General features: G+C 43.7%; 3 protein-coding genes across 10 annotated transcripts in view; 2 read left to right on the plus strand and 1 right to left on the minus strand.

The window, feature by feature from the left end:
• Positions 1 to 8,881, plus strand: part of SSB (small RNA binding exonuclease protection factor La) — a 29,554-nt gene extending 20,673 nt beyond the window's left edge. For 2 of the 4 annotated variants that reach the window (XM_041403795.1, XM_041403794.1), the window contains 11 exons: positions 3,312 to 3,386; positions 4,912 to 5,015; positions 5,169 to 5,343; positions 5,495 to 5,602; positions 5,693 to 5,793; positions 5,992 to 6,063; positions 6,147 to 6,189; positions 6,764 to 6,904; positions 7,250 to 7,433; positions 7,606 to 7,737; positions 8,445 to 8,881. In XM_041403795.1, coding sequence (XP_041259729.1) covers positions 3,321 to 3,386; positions 4,912 to 5,015; positions 5,169 to 5,343; positions 5,495 to 5,602; positions 5,693 to 5,793; positions 5,992 to 6,063; positions 6,147 to 6,189; positions 6,764 to 6,904; positions 7,250 to 7,433; positions 7,606 to 7,737; positions 8,445 to 8,542 — 1,224 coding nt within the window. In that variant the 5' untranslated portion in view covers positions 3,312 to 3,320 and the 3' untranslated portion in view covers positions 8,543 to 8,881. Of the gene's footprint in view, positions 1 to 109; positions 192 to 1,228; positions 1,282 to 3,311; positions 3,387 to 4,911; positions 5,016 to 5,168; positions 5,344 to 5,494; positions 5,603 to 5,692; positions 5,794 to 5,991; positions 6,064 to 6,146; positions 6,190 to 6,763; positions 6,905 to 7,249; positions 7,434 to 7,605; positions 7,738 to 8,444 lie in introns of those variants that run through there. The other 2 variants (XM_041403792.1, XM_041403791.1) reach the window with 2 other exon arrangements.
• METTL5 (methyltransferase like 5) lies at positions 8,556 to 12,961 on the minus strand. Of its 2 annotated transcripts, none has more exons than XM_041403798.1 (8): positions 12,902 to 12,961; positions 12,434 to 12,555; positions 11,670 to 11,784; positions 11,057 to 11,238; positions 10,616 to 10,698; positions 10,280 to 10,331; positions 9,563 to 9,612; positions 8,556 to 8,666 (listed from the first exon to the last, which is right to left on the minus strand). In XM_041403798.1, the coding sequence occupies exons 2-8, from the start codon at positions 12,540 to 12,542 to the stop codon at positions 8,619 to 8,621; spliced, it is 639 nt and encodes a 212-aa protein (XP_041259732.1). In that variant the 5' UTR covers positions 12,543 to 12,555; positions 12,902 to 12,961; the 3' UTR covers positions 8,556 to 8,618. The 2 variants fall into 2 exon arrangements, with proteins under 2 accessions (XP_041259732.1, XP_041259733.1); XM_041403799.1 differs by lacking the exon at positions 12,902 to 12,961 and adding an exon at positions 12,756 to 12,895.
• Positions 12,962 to 14,039: 1,078 nt separating this feature from the next.
• The window catches only part of UBR3 (ubiquitin protein ligase E3 component n-recognin 3), a 104,125-nt gene continuing 103,063 nt past the window's right edge, over positions 14,040 to 15,101 (plus strand). For all 4 annotated transcript variants that reach the window (XM_041403192.1, XM_041403194.1, XM_041403195.1 and 1 more), the window contains exon 1: positions 14,040 to 14,609. In XM_041403192.1, coding sequence (XP_041259126.1) covers positions 14,164 to 14,609 — 446 coding nt within the window. In that variant the 5' untranslated portion in view covers positions 14,040 to 14,163. The remainder of the gene's footprint in view (positions 14,610 to 15,101) is intronic.

Here is a 15,101-nt window from a genome sequence, read left to right on the forward strand (position 1 = left end):
AGGCCGAGCGCAATGCCGGCGCACGGCCCTCACCCACGCGCGCGCTCCCGCCGCGGGGCGGGGCCGCGCTGTGACCCCTCCCCTGCCCGGAAGTGGCGCGTGCGTGAGGGGCGGCCGGCCGCGGGGGCTGCTGGGTTGCGCGGCGCCGACTCGCGGTCTGTGGAGCGGCGGAGCGGGGCCCGGGCGCGCAGGTTGGTGTGGGGCCGCTCCCGGCGGCTCCGCTGCTCGGGCGTGCCCCGCCGGGCCCGGCCCTGCCGGGGAGCGCCGGGGCAGGGCTGGCGGCGGGGCGCGGCGGCCGGGCCGGGAGGGAGGCAGGGAGGGTTCCCGGAGCAGGGGAGCACGTGCCGTCTGTGCCCCGGCGGAGGCGCGGAGCGGGCCCGGCCGTGCCGCTGCCGCCGCGGGCGCTTCCCGCCAGCAGCGCTTCCCGCCGCGTTCGGTGCGCGCTGCGGGGCTCGGGCTGTGCGCGGGCGGAGCCGGCGGCAGCGCTCCGCTCCTGCCGGGCTGAGGTGTCCGCCGGGCGGGAGGCTGGGCCACGGCGCCCGAGGCTGTCCGAAGAGGGCTGTGTTGCCGCTGCAGGCATGTGAGAGTGTCAACAGCAAACTCATGGTCTCCTGGCACAGTTCAGGGGCCGACGTTTCAATTGCTTAAAGAATTCTAAGAATTTTTTTCCTGCATTGCACTGATTTTACTAAAAAAAAAAAATCTGCGTGGCTGTAATTAATCCTTACCCTTAGATAAAAACCACGCTCAGACCTCTTATGAAGGGGTTCCTGAAGGAGGTATAATGTGAGTAACAGATCCCTGTTACCTTGTCGGGAAAGCTTTATTATTAAGAAAAAGCTTTTCGCTCTATTATAGTAACGGTAGAATAATCAGCCCTCAACTAAACTTTGTCTTGAGCTTGAAGCTAGGTAAGCTGGCAAGAGGAAATTCTACTTGAGAGTTCTTTTGGGATGATCTAGCTAATACAGTGTGGGATCTAATTGTTCTAGTTACAGTTGACTGTAATTGTTTATAATTTAAACCTCATGACTACTTGCATTATTTTAACCTGTTTTTTTTATATTTCATGTGGTACTGATGCAGACTTTTGGCATATGAAAGGAACAAGTCAGTTTATTAAGAAGCCTTTAAAATAAAATCTTTTGTAGGATTTTGCATGCAGTTCAGACTGTGATTGCTGTTCATTGGAGCTTTTTATCACTCTCCACTGCTGCACAGCAACTGAAAACTATTGATCTGGAAGTTGGCTTGTGCCAAATGACTGAGCTGCAGTCTGAAGTGAGCATGTGCAAAGACTAGAATTTCTCTTAAATTAGAAGGCTGCTTCTGCTTTTCTTCTAAATAGGTTAGAGCTCAGTCACTGAACTGAATTCCATGCATGGCAAGTTTGAGTCTTTCTTAGTCTTCCCTATTAAGACTGCTTAAGTTTGTTACTAAAAGGATGCTTTTTAGAAAACCTTTTCCATATGTAAGACTTATTTTAAAGGACTTGTCCTAAGTCTTGTGTTGGACCATGCTTTTTGGTATTAACCTTGAAAACACTGCTAAGGAAGTAGACTTTTTTTTTTTCCTCTTCTTAACAGTGAAGCTGAGCCTTATGTGGAAATTGAGTTTTTGGGTTTGAGTATTTTGGTACCTGGGCTGAGGCAGACTGGGACAGCAGTCAGAGAGTGCTCTAGAGGTTGCCATTAAATTAGATCAGATTGGGTATAATGTAAAATAGAGCACTGATTTCTCTCACGAGCAGGGTGTGAAGACAGTACCAGCACCTGAATGGTGGTGAAGCATTAGTGTGCTGTAGTCAGGGTGGCTCATGTGGGACATCTCTGAAGTAACTGCAACTCTCGGCTTGGGTGCTCTGGCCTGGGTTTTGTCAAGTGCTTTAGAGATAAACGGATCACACTCAGCATAGCTGGCAACAGTCACTTGCTGAAATCATGCTTCAGAGAGTGCTGCAGTGTTAGGTACAGGTGCAAGCACAGCACCTTTCAAGGCTGTAAGTGCTGAAGAATTACAAGGAGTTCCAAGGACTGAATGTGGCTTTGAGATCAGGAAGAGGAGGAAATGGGAATACTGCAGACTGCAGTAGGCTGAGCAGGTATTGGGGAATTAAACTACTAAAATAAGAAGATGAGGCTGCCAGCGGGGCATTCTGATGAAGAACATAATTTCCTGTAACAGGGGCACCTCAGGGGAGTTTTCCCTGCCTCTGTGTTGCCAGTCATCTAGATGCTTTGAAAGATGTTACTGCCCTGCAAGTAGCAGAAGGGCACAAGGTGTATGGTCAAATCTCCCAACAAACCTCATGCAAGACATGAGTGCAAAACCATCTTTGCCAGCAGCCTTTGTTCACAGATCTGTGAACTGGGGTAATACGACCAAGAAACCTCTTTATCTTCTGCAGCCGGATTTAAAAAGCGTGTTAGTGCTCAAAGGGACAAAGAAGAAATCTCTGCTTCATAGTTCAAAACTGAATTCAGACTAATTTCTGACAGCTTCATAAAGCTACATTTTTTCTCAAGGATTATTCTTCACACTCTGTCCTTATCTTAAAAGCAACTAGATAGAAAATGTTTGATCCCAGTTAAGTTTCTGGCCAGTGGCTGCTTTCATAGTGACTGCATCTGATGTACTGGGATTATACACTTGCTGCCAGCTAAGTAAAGTTACTTCAGAGTTAAAATGTCTTATGTTATAAAGATACTTGATTCACTATTCAAGCAGAACTTCAATGAAGACACTTTTGTAAAGGAGAGAACACGACATCTTTAGGATGCGTCAGTAATTGCAGATATTTTCATTCTGTCCTCCAGTAAGTTCTGTGAACTTTCCAAAGATTTAAACAGGAGACAGAAATTTCAGAAACACTTTCTCATTATGCCTATGTAGGAATTGAACATTTTTGTTAATGATTATTTTGCCTAGTGATGAGAGGTTGGATTTGACTTAAAAAACACATGTTGTTGGCTCTCAGTTTTGTTGTTGTTGTTCTAAACTGAGGATCTGTGCCTAGAAAAAGATAAATAACAAGGCTGAGAAGTGCCAGCATTTCCTGAATTTTATCTTGACTGCTGAATGCCAAAAGCTGCCCTAACAACCAAAGTGAGGGGATTTTTTTTTTCCCCGTTGTTTCATAGTTTCCCCTTGGAGTTCTGCAGTGATGTTAATAGTTGCTTCACAGACATAAATGTATGGCTAATGAACTTGGCTGTTACCTTATTTAGATGAGGCAATGATACAAGAATGTCAGTCTGTAGAAAATACTATTCAAAACTTAGTGCTTTTGCTCTGTATTCTCTTCAAAACAGTTGGCGAAAATGGCTGAAAATGGAAATGGTGAAAACATGTCTATCTTGGAAAGCAAAATCTGTCAGCAAATTGAGGTGAGTTCAGTTTATAGTTTGGAGTCTGGACTGAGGTGTTTTGGAGGCATTCATTGGCAGGGGATTGGCTAAGTGGAAGTTAACTTTATTGGGAGTTAGACTCGAATCTCCAGCTCTTTAAAAAATGTCACAAGTCTGCAACAGGTATTTAATACTTTAGGATCATAATTGTAGTTTAAGCTGGAAGCTATACTTGTCTATAGAGTTGCTTGTAAGAACACCATTTCAAAACAGAAAAGGTTTAATTTGCTAGCATTTTAGGTGCTATAGCAAGTGAATCATTAAACAATTTACTACCATGTTTACTGGGGTTCTTCTACCTGTGCAAATAGAAGGAGAGTGCATTTTAATTCAATGTGCCTTAATTTTTGTGGGGAAAAAATTCTCCTTGGGAATCTCTGCTGGTCAAAATAGTAGCACATTGCATAACTTTCTACTATGATTTACTGCTTTGCAATTTATTGCTACAAATTACAACTAAAACTTATATGCCTACTTTGGATTAACTCTGTCTCTAGAGCCTTGGAGGGTTACTCTACAACAAGAAAGCTGAGCCCATTGCTTTAAATGGCATGTAGAACAAAACCACTTTCTGAAGGACAAAAATGTAGCTGCATGTGAATGTCCATTACCATATGGAGCCATTATTTATATATAACACACAAACAAAATGTGGAGATTCCTCAACCTCTGTTTTTTTGGTTTGTTGTACATAAATAGTTGACAAAGTTGACAAGACTAGACTTTTGGTAATGTGAGTTTGAGATGTACTAGAGGAAGAGGTAGGGTTATAAAACTTGCACTGACTTTTCAAGGCACCATGATATTGGTAAAAATATTCCAGCTTACCTTAAGGTTTCCAGTATTTGATCTTTGCTAGATGACTGCAGGGAAAGAATCAGATTAACTTGTCTGTCTTGAAGTGAATTGTGTTCCCATGCCAGACAAGATCGAAATAAGAACATAAAAATTAAATATAAATAACGATTTATCTTACAGTGTTTTCTTGAATGAGACCTAGACATTCCAGTCTGTGTGTATGATTTTTCAGTGTGCAAATACAATATTCTTGCATACATACTCCTTAAATAAGGAGTAGAACCTGGATCTGCTGGTGACAAATTTAACTTTTGACTCTGCAAAGCTTGATCAGGGTGATAAATGCTTATCATGTTAACAGAATAAGCTTTGCTCCTTTCCTAAACAAAACTGCAGTCCATCTTTGCCTCATTAATTCCACTGGATGAAGCACTGTTTCAGTGTAGGGTTGGTTTGTTTGTGTTTTTGTGTGATTTTTTTCTGGTGATTTTTGTTTTTACAGCTCACACATTGCAGCTAACTTTTTACAAAGTATCACAGTAAAGCGGGAAGTAATAACCACAGAATTCCCAACTGTTCAGATTAATTAATTAATTTTGGTATGTCTCAATCTACTGCAGTAAGCTGTTAGATGAAAATGAGCTTTTAAGACTGAAAATTTAAAGACACATCTCTCTTTCCTCCCCTTCCCCCTTCCTTTTTGCAGTACTATTTTGGCAATCACAATCTACCAAGAGACAAGTTTCTAAAGGAACAGATCAAACTAGATGATGGCTGGGTACCTTTAGAAGTAATGATCAAATTCAACAGGTAAAGCCAAGTACAAGTAATGTGGATAAAAGAGTAATCTCTGTTTGGGGCCAAGTGTTCCTGATGTGCATTTACATTTCCCATCGCTTTTTTAACATCTGGCTTCAGCTTTGCCTGTGTATTTGGAATAACCTCTGTCTGCTTGCTCAATAGGTTAAGTCGCCTTTCAAAAGATTTTGGTGTTATTGTAGAAGCACTAAGAAAATCCAAGACGGGTTTAATGGAAATAAATGAAGACAAAACTAAAATCAGAAGATCTCCAAATAAACCCCTTCCTGAATTAAATGACCAGTATAAGGCTGCAATTAAAAACAGATCTGTATACGTTGTAAGTAATTCTTTCTTTATTTTGTGCTGTCCTGCATGACTTTAACTGAAAACCACCTGAGAGTAAAGCTTTAATTAACTTGTACTATAGAGGTTACAGTTTTTAAAAGTCACTTTGTGGCATACAATTGAAGTGCATTGTTACCTTGCAGAAAGGCTTTCCACTAGATGCTACTCTTGATGATATCAAAGAATGGCTTGAGGATAAAGGTCCAGTTGAAAATATTCAAATGAGGAGAACATTGCAGAGAACGTTTAAGGTAATGATGAGCATTTAAACCTGGGGCAGGGATCCCTCCTGGACAACATTCTGTTCAATTAGCCTAACAATCTCTCTTATCATTTAACAGGGCTCAATATTTGCAGTTTTTGATAGTGTTGAATCTGCTAAGAAGTTCACAGAGATACCAAATCAAAAGTACAAAGACACAGAGCTGATAGTACTTTTCAAGTAAGTCCACTTAACTGATATATGAACTAAGTGGTCAGGGGTGGATTTACACAAGAACCTTGGCCTGAGAAGTGAGTTTTTCATGGCATCGATAGATGTACCTTTTGGCGACTGAGACTTAGCATCTCAGCTTGGAAAAACAACTGCTTCACATCTGTTTTAACAGAGTATTTTAAATTAACCTATATTCTCTTGAAGGGAGGAATATTGTACAAAGAAGAATGAAGAAAGGAAACAAAACAAAGTAGAAGCAAAAGCAAGAGCTAAACAGTGAGTCATTGCCAGTCAAAGTGTGTGTCTTGCTTGCCTGACCATGCTTGAACTGACTCAGAACTAATTTAACTTTTTTGCAGGGAAAAAGAAGAAAAGCAGAAACAAGCAGCAGATGCTGAAATGGTATGGGTTTCTTAAATCACCTACGTTTTATAAAGCTAACATGGAATATTCTGTTAGAAATGCTGTAATATAGAGCACTTTCTAGAAAGTCACTTCATCTTTTCCAACTAATTTACAGTAAGAGTGTTTTGTCATGGTGTTTTAATATTATTTTCAATAGCCTAATTTTGTTTGAAGGCTCATGTCCTGAATTTACATTATGCAACATGGAGATGATGGTTCTTCTATGATGTTTAAAGGATCCATTAAGGATTTCATCAGTACTATATACATTTTCAACTTATCAGCCTTCAGAAAGCTGTTGTGTAAAATTTAAAGAGCACAATTAATACGGGAAAGGAGTGCCAAGTTCCATGTAAGTGTATCACAGTAAGAAAAGAAAACTCAAAGGAGGGGACACACACTGTACAAGACTTGGACATCAGCAGAACTAAGTTATGTAGGAAAAATGCTCAAATTACTGTAACTTCAATTGCTTCTTCATTGCTGTCATGTTCAATAGGATTGAGGGGGAAATATGAATGTTCACACTTGACTGTTCAGTGATAATGTGGCGGTTTTTAATTTAATTCAGAAGTCTCTGGAAGAAAAGACAGGATGTCTTCTGAAGTTTTCTGGTGATCTAGATGACCAAACGTGCAGAGAAGACCTCCATGAGGTATTTTCTGGTCACGGAGAAATCAAGTGGATACACTTTGTCAGAGGTGCAAAGGAGGTCAGTAATCTTAGACAAGGATTTTGGTATAGAAGTTTGAAAATGAATGATTAAATATTTGTTCTTTTATGTTATCAATAAGTTATTGTCTTGTGAAATTGCTGAATATTTAGAGAATTAATTTTTTTCCTTAACTTCTTTCAGAAGAACAGATAGAGATTCCAGCCTTGTTAGTTGATAAGGTCCAAACTAAGAATGTTCATTAGCACAGTCTGAGGGCTTTGCTTCAGTCCAGACATGTTTTACAATCACACAAGAGTAATGAATTTGCTGAGGATATATTGTTCATCATCTAGCTGAATGTTTTTGCAGTAAAATTAATGCAATGCCACTCTTCTCTTAAAGGGAATTATCCTATTTAAGGATATTGCCAAAGAAGCTCTGGAAAAAGCCAAAGCAGCACATAATGGAAACTTGCAGCTCCGGAACAAGGATGTTTCATGGGAAGTGCTAGAAGGAGATGCAGAGAAAGAAGCTCTGAAAAAAATCCTGGAAGATCAGCAGGAATTGCTGAAACAGAAAACAAAAGGTTCTCCCTCCTCTTATTAATTTAAACCTTTATAATGCCCTAGAATTGGTGGATGAAATTCACTCTTAAGTAGTCGATATATACTACATACTGACCTTAACTGTAAACAATCTCTGCAGCTGGCCAATTAAAAGACAAATGATACAAAGTTCCTGATCTTGTATCTCCACAGGACGCAAAATGAAAGGAAAAGGAAGAGGGGGAAAGATACCTCAGGGTGCACAAAAAGGAAAAATACAGTTTCAGGGCAAGAAAATAAAGTTTGAGAATGACGAAGAAGATGGTGAAAATGATACTAAAACAGGTATGTCATTCTGTGCACTTGGTGCAGCTTATTCAGTACTTTTACAGAAAGTAGCTCCACATACTTATGTTTCTTACAAGCATTTCAGATTTGGCTCTGCTTCGTAGCATTTCTGCCCTCCTGACAGTATCTGCCTTAAGAGTCTTGTGCTCAATTCCTTCCACAACTGTCCAAAAAGCATATTAAAAATAATTACTATCTAGATAGTAATTATCTATATAATAGTATATAGATAAGGCTATACTGCATGGTTGTGAAAAACCATGCATTGAAACATGGTGATTGTCAGCAGCATTACACAACTGTACAGACTCAGTCTCTTGAGTGGTGCTTTTTTTTTTTTTTCCTTTAAGGATATGCGAACATTTAATAGTTTAGCCTGTCAGTATTTAGCTTGGAGCAGAAGAAGAGCTAAGCTCCTGTTCATTACATATAGCACCTGCTTAACTAAACCCTACTCCTGGTAGATTCTATTCCTGCATTTTCTTACCTGCCCTCCTGCTGTGGAGTTAGACGTGTGAAGCTCTTCAAATGGGGCATTTCAGAAGATCTAAAAGCTTTAGTCACTGTAATAAGCCAACCCTCTAGTGTAGCTGTGGCTGTAGATAACTGGGACTCAAACTTGGATGGTGGGAAGAGTTTGGGTTTTTTCAGATTTCAGGCAAAGCTTTCCTTTACTCTAAATGACTACATATTCAATCTTGCAGAACCATCAAGTCCCAAGAAGAGACCACTAGAGGAAACAGAAAAGGAAGAACCTGCACCAAAACAACTGAAAACAGAAAATGGAGATGGCAATCAGTAATACTCAAATAAAAGAATTAAAAAAATTAGTGGTTTTATTGTTCCATTTTCAGTAGATTTTAAATACCTGCCTCAATTCAGGACTTTTTGGCAGAAAATCTGATGAAATCCACTTCAATGTCAACCTACAATTAGAGAAAAGTTTCATTTTATTGGGTTACAGCTTTTTTGTTTAAGAAGCATGCTTACTGCTAACATAAAATCCTGGAAAACTTTTCTATTTATAGTTTTGTTTATACTGTCAATTTTTCTGGCATCTCATTCAAATGTAAAAGGTTTTGGACTTTGTAATCTTGTGGTTATGTTTAATAGCAGCTGGCAATAAATTCAGAACTTAAAACTTTCTGCTGAAGCCTGGTTAATATAGTATAATGTTTCAACTGTGAACTAGCAAAGAGAAGGACAGACTTAAATAAATTCAAGTTCAAGTCATCAAGAGCATAATCAGCAGCTGATTAAAGCTTCTGTTCTTTGCTGCTCAACATGCTTAACAGTGTTCAACTATTGCTCACTCTCCTCTCTACTCTCCTTACGGTAAGGGATGGGGATCCATGTCTTCCAAGCCAGCACTGAGTAGCAAGGAGCTTGCTGTGGGCTTAGGCCGCCATACTGTAGTGTCTTGACTGTATCTTTTAACAGTGAGCGCGAGTTCCTCCTGCTGCCCGCAGGAGGCTCTGAAATAATGCTACTGCTGTAACATCCTCGTTACTGTGGCCTTCAGCACTGCAGTCACTCGGGTCCGAGCTGCACACAGGATTGAGCAGAGAGCTATTAGTCAAGGAGGCTACCCTTAGCTTTACCACATCTGACTGCAGCGCTGGCTTTAATCTCTGTGTATAGCTTTGACTGGCATTATCAGGATGCTTTTCCCTGTTCAGCTACAAAATGGAATAACAGCAGTGATGTGACTGAATGCTGTGACCATTCTTCATCCAGTACATATGGTCCTAAAACTTAAATTTCAGTAAGGAGAATTTATTTACCTCAGCATTTTCTCAGTTATGTTAGGTTTTGTACTTACTGATTTCTTCTTATGGAACTTGTATGATGCTGGTAAGTCAAACCTAAGTTCTGTGAACAGTACAAAGAATATGTGTTAGACAAGGATGATAGTCAGTTAAGTCCTACAGTCATGGACTTGTGTTTCTAATGTCTGCATCTGTTGTGGCCTGTCATATCTGTTTTATCTCTGCACTACATCATGACTAAACATTGAAGCTGTCCACATCAGGCAGTTAAGTGGATGGCAGTTGTGTTTCACTTGTGCAACTTCACATCTCAAGTTATGACTATAAAAAGCATCTGGTTAGCAGAAGAACTGGGAAGACACTTTAACTGGCAAAAATATTTACGTGGCTAAGGGCAGGATGATTTTCTTGTGTGTGAAAACTGACCTGTGATTTGCTTTTCTTTTTCAGCAACATGCCCTTTGAAGCAGGAAGAGAGGTAACTTCTGCTTGAAGACAAAATCTAGTCCAGGAACAAACCTAATTTTGCACAGAATATGTATTTCTCAGAGCTTTGTTAAGTGTGTGCTTCTATTCTAGACAGGTGGCAAAGTATTTAAACAAAGAATTTTAAAAGTCTGCTAGAAAGAGAAAGACCTGTGTCATTTCTGTGTTAAATCACACTTAAATTTATCTTAGGCTGTTATGACTGGCTGGTAGTGTTAGAGATAATGTACAAAACCAAAAGTTTGGTTTTTTTTTTTTTTTCTGTAAAAATGAGTAAGTATTACCTGCTAAGACTTCCATCTTCACTTCCCATTCTGCTGCTTTCTTTTCAATGTGCTACAATAGTCGATAGAGTAGAAATGAGCTTTCAAAATTATCTGGTTTATAAACATCTACACTTCTATAGTTAAAAAGTCTCCTGTCCTTTTGGTTTTCAAGCCAAAGCATTAGATCACATAATTATCTTGATGTATGTGAGATGGCAGTTATTTGATGTAATTAGTATTTATCCCAAACATACCCCACAAAGTAATTTACAGATCAGTGAAGCTATAGACAACTATATAGCCAAATATTTTGTTGTCTGCTTAGTTCTTGCTCTACTAAAATGAAGAACTTACCTGTCGTGTTGAAGTTTTGTGAAGGGAATATACAGCTGTTTTTGCCATTTGTAGAGCAGTTTTCAGAAAAATCATATCAATTCCTGAAAGAATAATGAAATTATTAGAAATTTTAAATGGAAGTGCAAAGATCTGCTTAATTTTTTTCTGGAATAATAGCTACTTGAGTACATTAAGGTACGGAAAGTATTTCTAAAACATACTCAATTGCTTTTATTAAAATAAAAATGATAGGGATATGAAATATCTGGTATTGTTTATTTCAAACCCCAGTGACTGTTAGTTACAATGCTGAAGTTGCTAATCTTAGGACGATGATTCCAGACAAAACATTAAGAAATTAGAATACATAACTAATAAAGAAGGGAGATGCTTCACTGAAAGCATTTCCCTTGCTGCTTCGTTTGTGATAATTTCTAAGTGAGCTTCACAATTACCAACCTTTGTTATGCTTGGTACCAAACGGAGGGTTCATAATAACTGTGTCAAATGTATCTGACATGTTCTCAGATAAAGAACAGATGTCACACTGAACCATGTTGACATTCGTGAGCTCAAAGTCTTCAAGATTGCTATTAAATATTTCCAGTGCATCTGCATCTATGTCAAGCCCCACACAGAATCTATTAAGAAAAGTGTCACATGTTAGTCTACTACAAACTAAAATGGTGTTTAAATTCTACAGTAAGGGATCTGTGCACACAACTTGTTTTACCTAGGAAATGTAACAAGCATATATAACAAATTCAGTGCTGATGAAAATTCAAGTACTTCTGTTGCCCTTTCTCAAGTATAAATCCAAATTTTGTTCAGTAAGTTTCATGTTTTCATTTAATGCTTATGGGGAAAGAAAATTACTTCCAAATTCATGACAGCTGTCCATCACTTTCACTGTATGAATGGCTATTGATGGTCAAAACTTGGTAAATAGTCTGATTATGCAACAGATTATAAATCTGAAATGTTTTAGTTCAGCATTGCTATGTTTTAATCTTACTTTCTACTCTTCTATGCCAGAAAGAAATATAACCAGAACTTAGTATTAAATACTTACCCTGCTCCTAACATTGCACTTCCAATGCTGAGCATGCCACAACCGCATCCTAAATCTGCAATTGTTTTGTTTTCAATATCATCAAAAGTATTGTGAATTGTGTAAAGCATACATGCTGGGGGAAAAAAACCCAAACAAAACAGGTCAATAATACCAAATATGTACATGATTAATCAAGAAAAGCCGTTTCTGACTTCAGAAAACTCTTAATTTTGCATTAGAAAACTACTTAAACTGATGTTCTCACTGCCTGTAATTCTCTTTATCATTTATATGTGAAGAGTCAAAAACATTTTGAGTTACAAACTGTGGATCTTTGGTGGAGAGATAGAGCTCTGAGTATTGCTTGTGGAAAATGTATTTTTTGGGGAAAAACAACAGGATAGAAAACATGGAAAAGAGCATAATTAAGGTATAGATGAGTGTCTGTATATACACTTTTACTGGTTGTATATACACTTTTACTGGTTTTGTGGGTCATGACAACTCCATTTCAGCTTCTACAGTTATAGATTAAGATTGCTTCTATCACAATATTATCTATTAGATTAATTAATTTGATTTTTGGATTGAACATTGTCTTAGGTTGCATTTTTCAAAGACAGACATTACCAGAATACTACTGTACACATTCCTGTTGGATATACTTTCTTAACTACTTTTAGTATAAAGCTTTCAAAGGAGACAATGCAGTAGAAAAAACTTTTTTAATTAAATGTGCTGATGAACTAGTAAAAGAGAAAACAGTGGTGTGGGTCACCTACCTGCAATATGAGGTCTTGTTGGATACTGTTCAAGGAGTAGTTTTGGACTTTCAAAAGTATCAACTTGTTGAAGACAGCTTTCCAGTTCTTTAAGCTTTAATTTCTTCATGTTTATGTTTTAACTAAATAAAATAACGCGTAATCAGTTACAACAATATAAATAAACTACGTATGATCTTAAATTATTTCACACTTAAAATCCCCCGGTACTCTTCAGCATCTGCCGGGTGTTTTCACGCCGCCGTTCCCCGGGACGCAGCCGGCGGCGCACCGATGGTGGGGAACGAGGGCGGACCCGGGCGGCGGCAGCCCCACTCCTCACCGGCTCCCGGAGCTCAGGCCCTGGGCTCCGCTTCTACCGCCCCGGCCCGCCCAGCCCCAAGCGGGGCAGGAGCTGAGCCCCAGCGACCGCCACCACCGGCGCCGTCCCCGCTCGGCCGGCCCTCGCTCGATACCGCGCCCACTCACCGCAGCGCGGCCGGGCCGGGCCGGGCCGGGCCGCTCCGAGCGCCGCCGCGCACTTCCGACGCACCGCCCGCCCCCGGCGTGCAGCGCCCCGCCCCTTCCCGGGCCGGCGGGCACCTGCGGGAACGAAACGCCAGGGAACTTCCCGTGTTCGTTAAGGACTGCGAGCTTTGGTCTCGCTTATTATAAACACGAGACGTTTTATTGCAGCCTTACTATGTCACGGCTGAGCGGTGCCTGAGAAAGGGCCGGAGGACACACCTGGCAGACCGGGCTTTCTCGGTGGTCCCGCTCCTGAGTGCCCTTAGGGACAGAACAAGGAACTGGAATTTTCCCGGTGCGCTGGGAAAAGCGGCCGTGAAGAGTAGCATTCACCTGGAACCGCAACGCGACACAAGCCGCCAGCAGACGGGCAGCCATAGGAAACGCAGGCAAAGCCAGAAGGGAGGCAGCTGCCTTGAGGCCCGTAGCTGTCGGGTTACTCTCATTTAGGAATAGATGTTTTTCGTATAAAGCTTTCCATTGCACAGTTGAAAATCTGTTTATGGAGGTTTAAAACCGCCGATCGGTGTGCGAAACACGATAACTCGCATTCCCACACGTTCTCTCCTGGTAGCAGGGCACAGGGGGCCGCACGCTGGTACCTCGGCTCTGCGGACACCCCGGGGTGCGGTGCTGCCGCCGGAGCCCGGCCTGCTCTGCACCCCCAACGGGGCCAGTTGACGGCAGCGAGGGCAGAACCGCCGGCCCGAAGCCTCAGAGGTGCTTCCCACATTCCCCGCAGTTGCTCCTGCCCCCAGAGCCGCCACCACCTGAGCCCGGCGGGACCCTTGTAGCCAGGATACACGGGCGGCCGCAGGGTGTCTCACGGCAGCCGCTTCGCTGCAGGCACGGCTCGGTAACAAACGAGCTCCGCTGCCGTCGGGGCCGCCGGCGGCCCAGGTGTGCCCTCCACGCTCCCCGCGGCTGCCGGGACCCCGGGAACGCGAAGTTTCGGGCCGGCGGGCGGCGACATTCCGTGCGGCGGCGGCGCGGGGCGCGCACCTGCGCGCTGGGAGGGCGGCAGGAGGGCAGGGGCGGAGGAAGAGGAGGGTGGTGTCAGGGGAGGGGAGAGGCGGTGTCGGGAGGGGGGCGCGGGCGGCGGGCAGGGCGCCGGTGCCGCGGCTATCGCGAGAGGGCGGCGCCGCGGGGCGGGGAGCGAGGGCGGCGGAGGGATCGCGGATCCAGAGCCCGGCGCGGCCGTAACGGCCCCTCGGTGTCCCGTCATGGCGGGGGCCGGCGCCAGCAGCAGGGACAAGCGGGCCACGGCGGCGCGGCTGAAGGCGGCGCTGGGCGGCGAGAGCGGCGCGGCGGCGGCGGCGGAGCTGCGGGCGCTGCTGGAGCGGGTGCTGGCCCCGGCGGCGGGCCCTGGCGGTGGCGAGGCGGCGGGCGAGGCGCTGGAGTGGTGCCGTTGCCTGCTGTCGGGCGGGGAGCCCTGGGACAGCTTCGTGCAAGCCGTGCGGGCCTACGACCCCGCCACGCTATGCGGCCTGGTTTGGACCGCCAACTTCGTGGCCTACCGGTGCCGGACGTGCGGGATCTCGCCTTGCATGAGCCTGTGCGCCGAGTGCTTCCACCAGGGCGAGCACGCCGGGCACGACTACAACATGTTCCGGAGCCAGGCGGGGGGCGCCTGCGACTGCGGCGACAGCAACGTCATGCGGGAGGCCGGGTGAGCGCGGGGCGGCCGCGGCGGGGCGGGCGGGCACCTGCCGGCGGGGGCGGCCCCGCGGGAGGCAGAGCTGTGCCCGGGCCGTGCCGGGAGAGAGGGCAGTAAGTGAGGCCCCTGCCGCCTCCTGGGCCGCCTGCCTCCATCCCTGGCTACGGCTCGGGCCACGGGATGAGCGGCGAGTCCGCCGGGGTTCGGCAAGGTGGCTTTGTTGATGTGGGTGTGCCTTTTTTTTAGGACGCTCATGCGAATCTTGTTGCCCTTGCACCGAGTGCCAGCCCTCAGGGAAGTTGATAAGGCAGGGTGCATGGGAGGCAGTACCTGTCAGCTTCCAGCTAGCAGCCTTGGCCTAACACAGCTAGCCGTGAAGTCAAAATACTTTGGGACAGCGTGTGAACAGATAAGCCAAAGTGAACAGATTGAATAAGAGGGACGCACTTTTGTGTGATTTCCCTGTCTGCAGTTCATTTTGCCACCTTAGATTTAAATCAAGGA

Source organism: Onychostruthus taczanowskii, unplaced genomic scaffold, assembly GCF_017590055.1.
Source record: "Onychostruthus taczanowskii isolate IOZ18803 unplaced genomic scaffold, ASM1759005v1 scaffold20, whole genome shotgun sequence".
NCBI lineage: Eukaryota > Metazoa > Chordata > Aves > Passeriformes > Passeridae > Onychostruthus > Onychostruthus taczanowskii.

Coding starts and splice junctions, on each gene's coding strand:
- METTL5 (XM_041403798.1), bottom strand. CDS start 12,542: ATGAAGAAATTAAAGCTTAAAGAACTGGAAAGCTGTCTTCAACAAGTT. Junction 11,239..11,669: donor AGTGCAATGTTAGGAGCAGG/GTAAGTATTTAA, acceptor TTTTCTTAATAG/ATTCTGTGTGGGGCTTGACA. Junction 8,667..9,562: donor AGTTCCATAAGAAGAAATCA/GTAAGTACAAAA, acceptor CTCTAATTGTAG/GTTGACATTGAAGTGGATTT.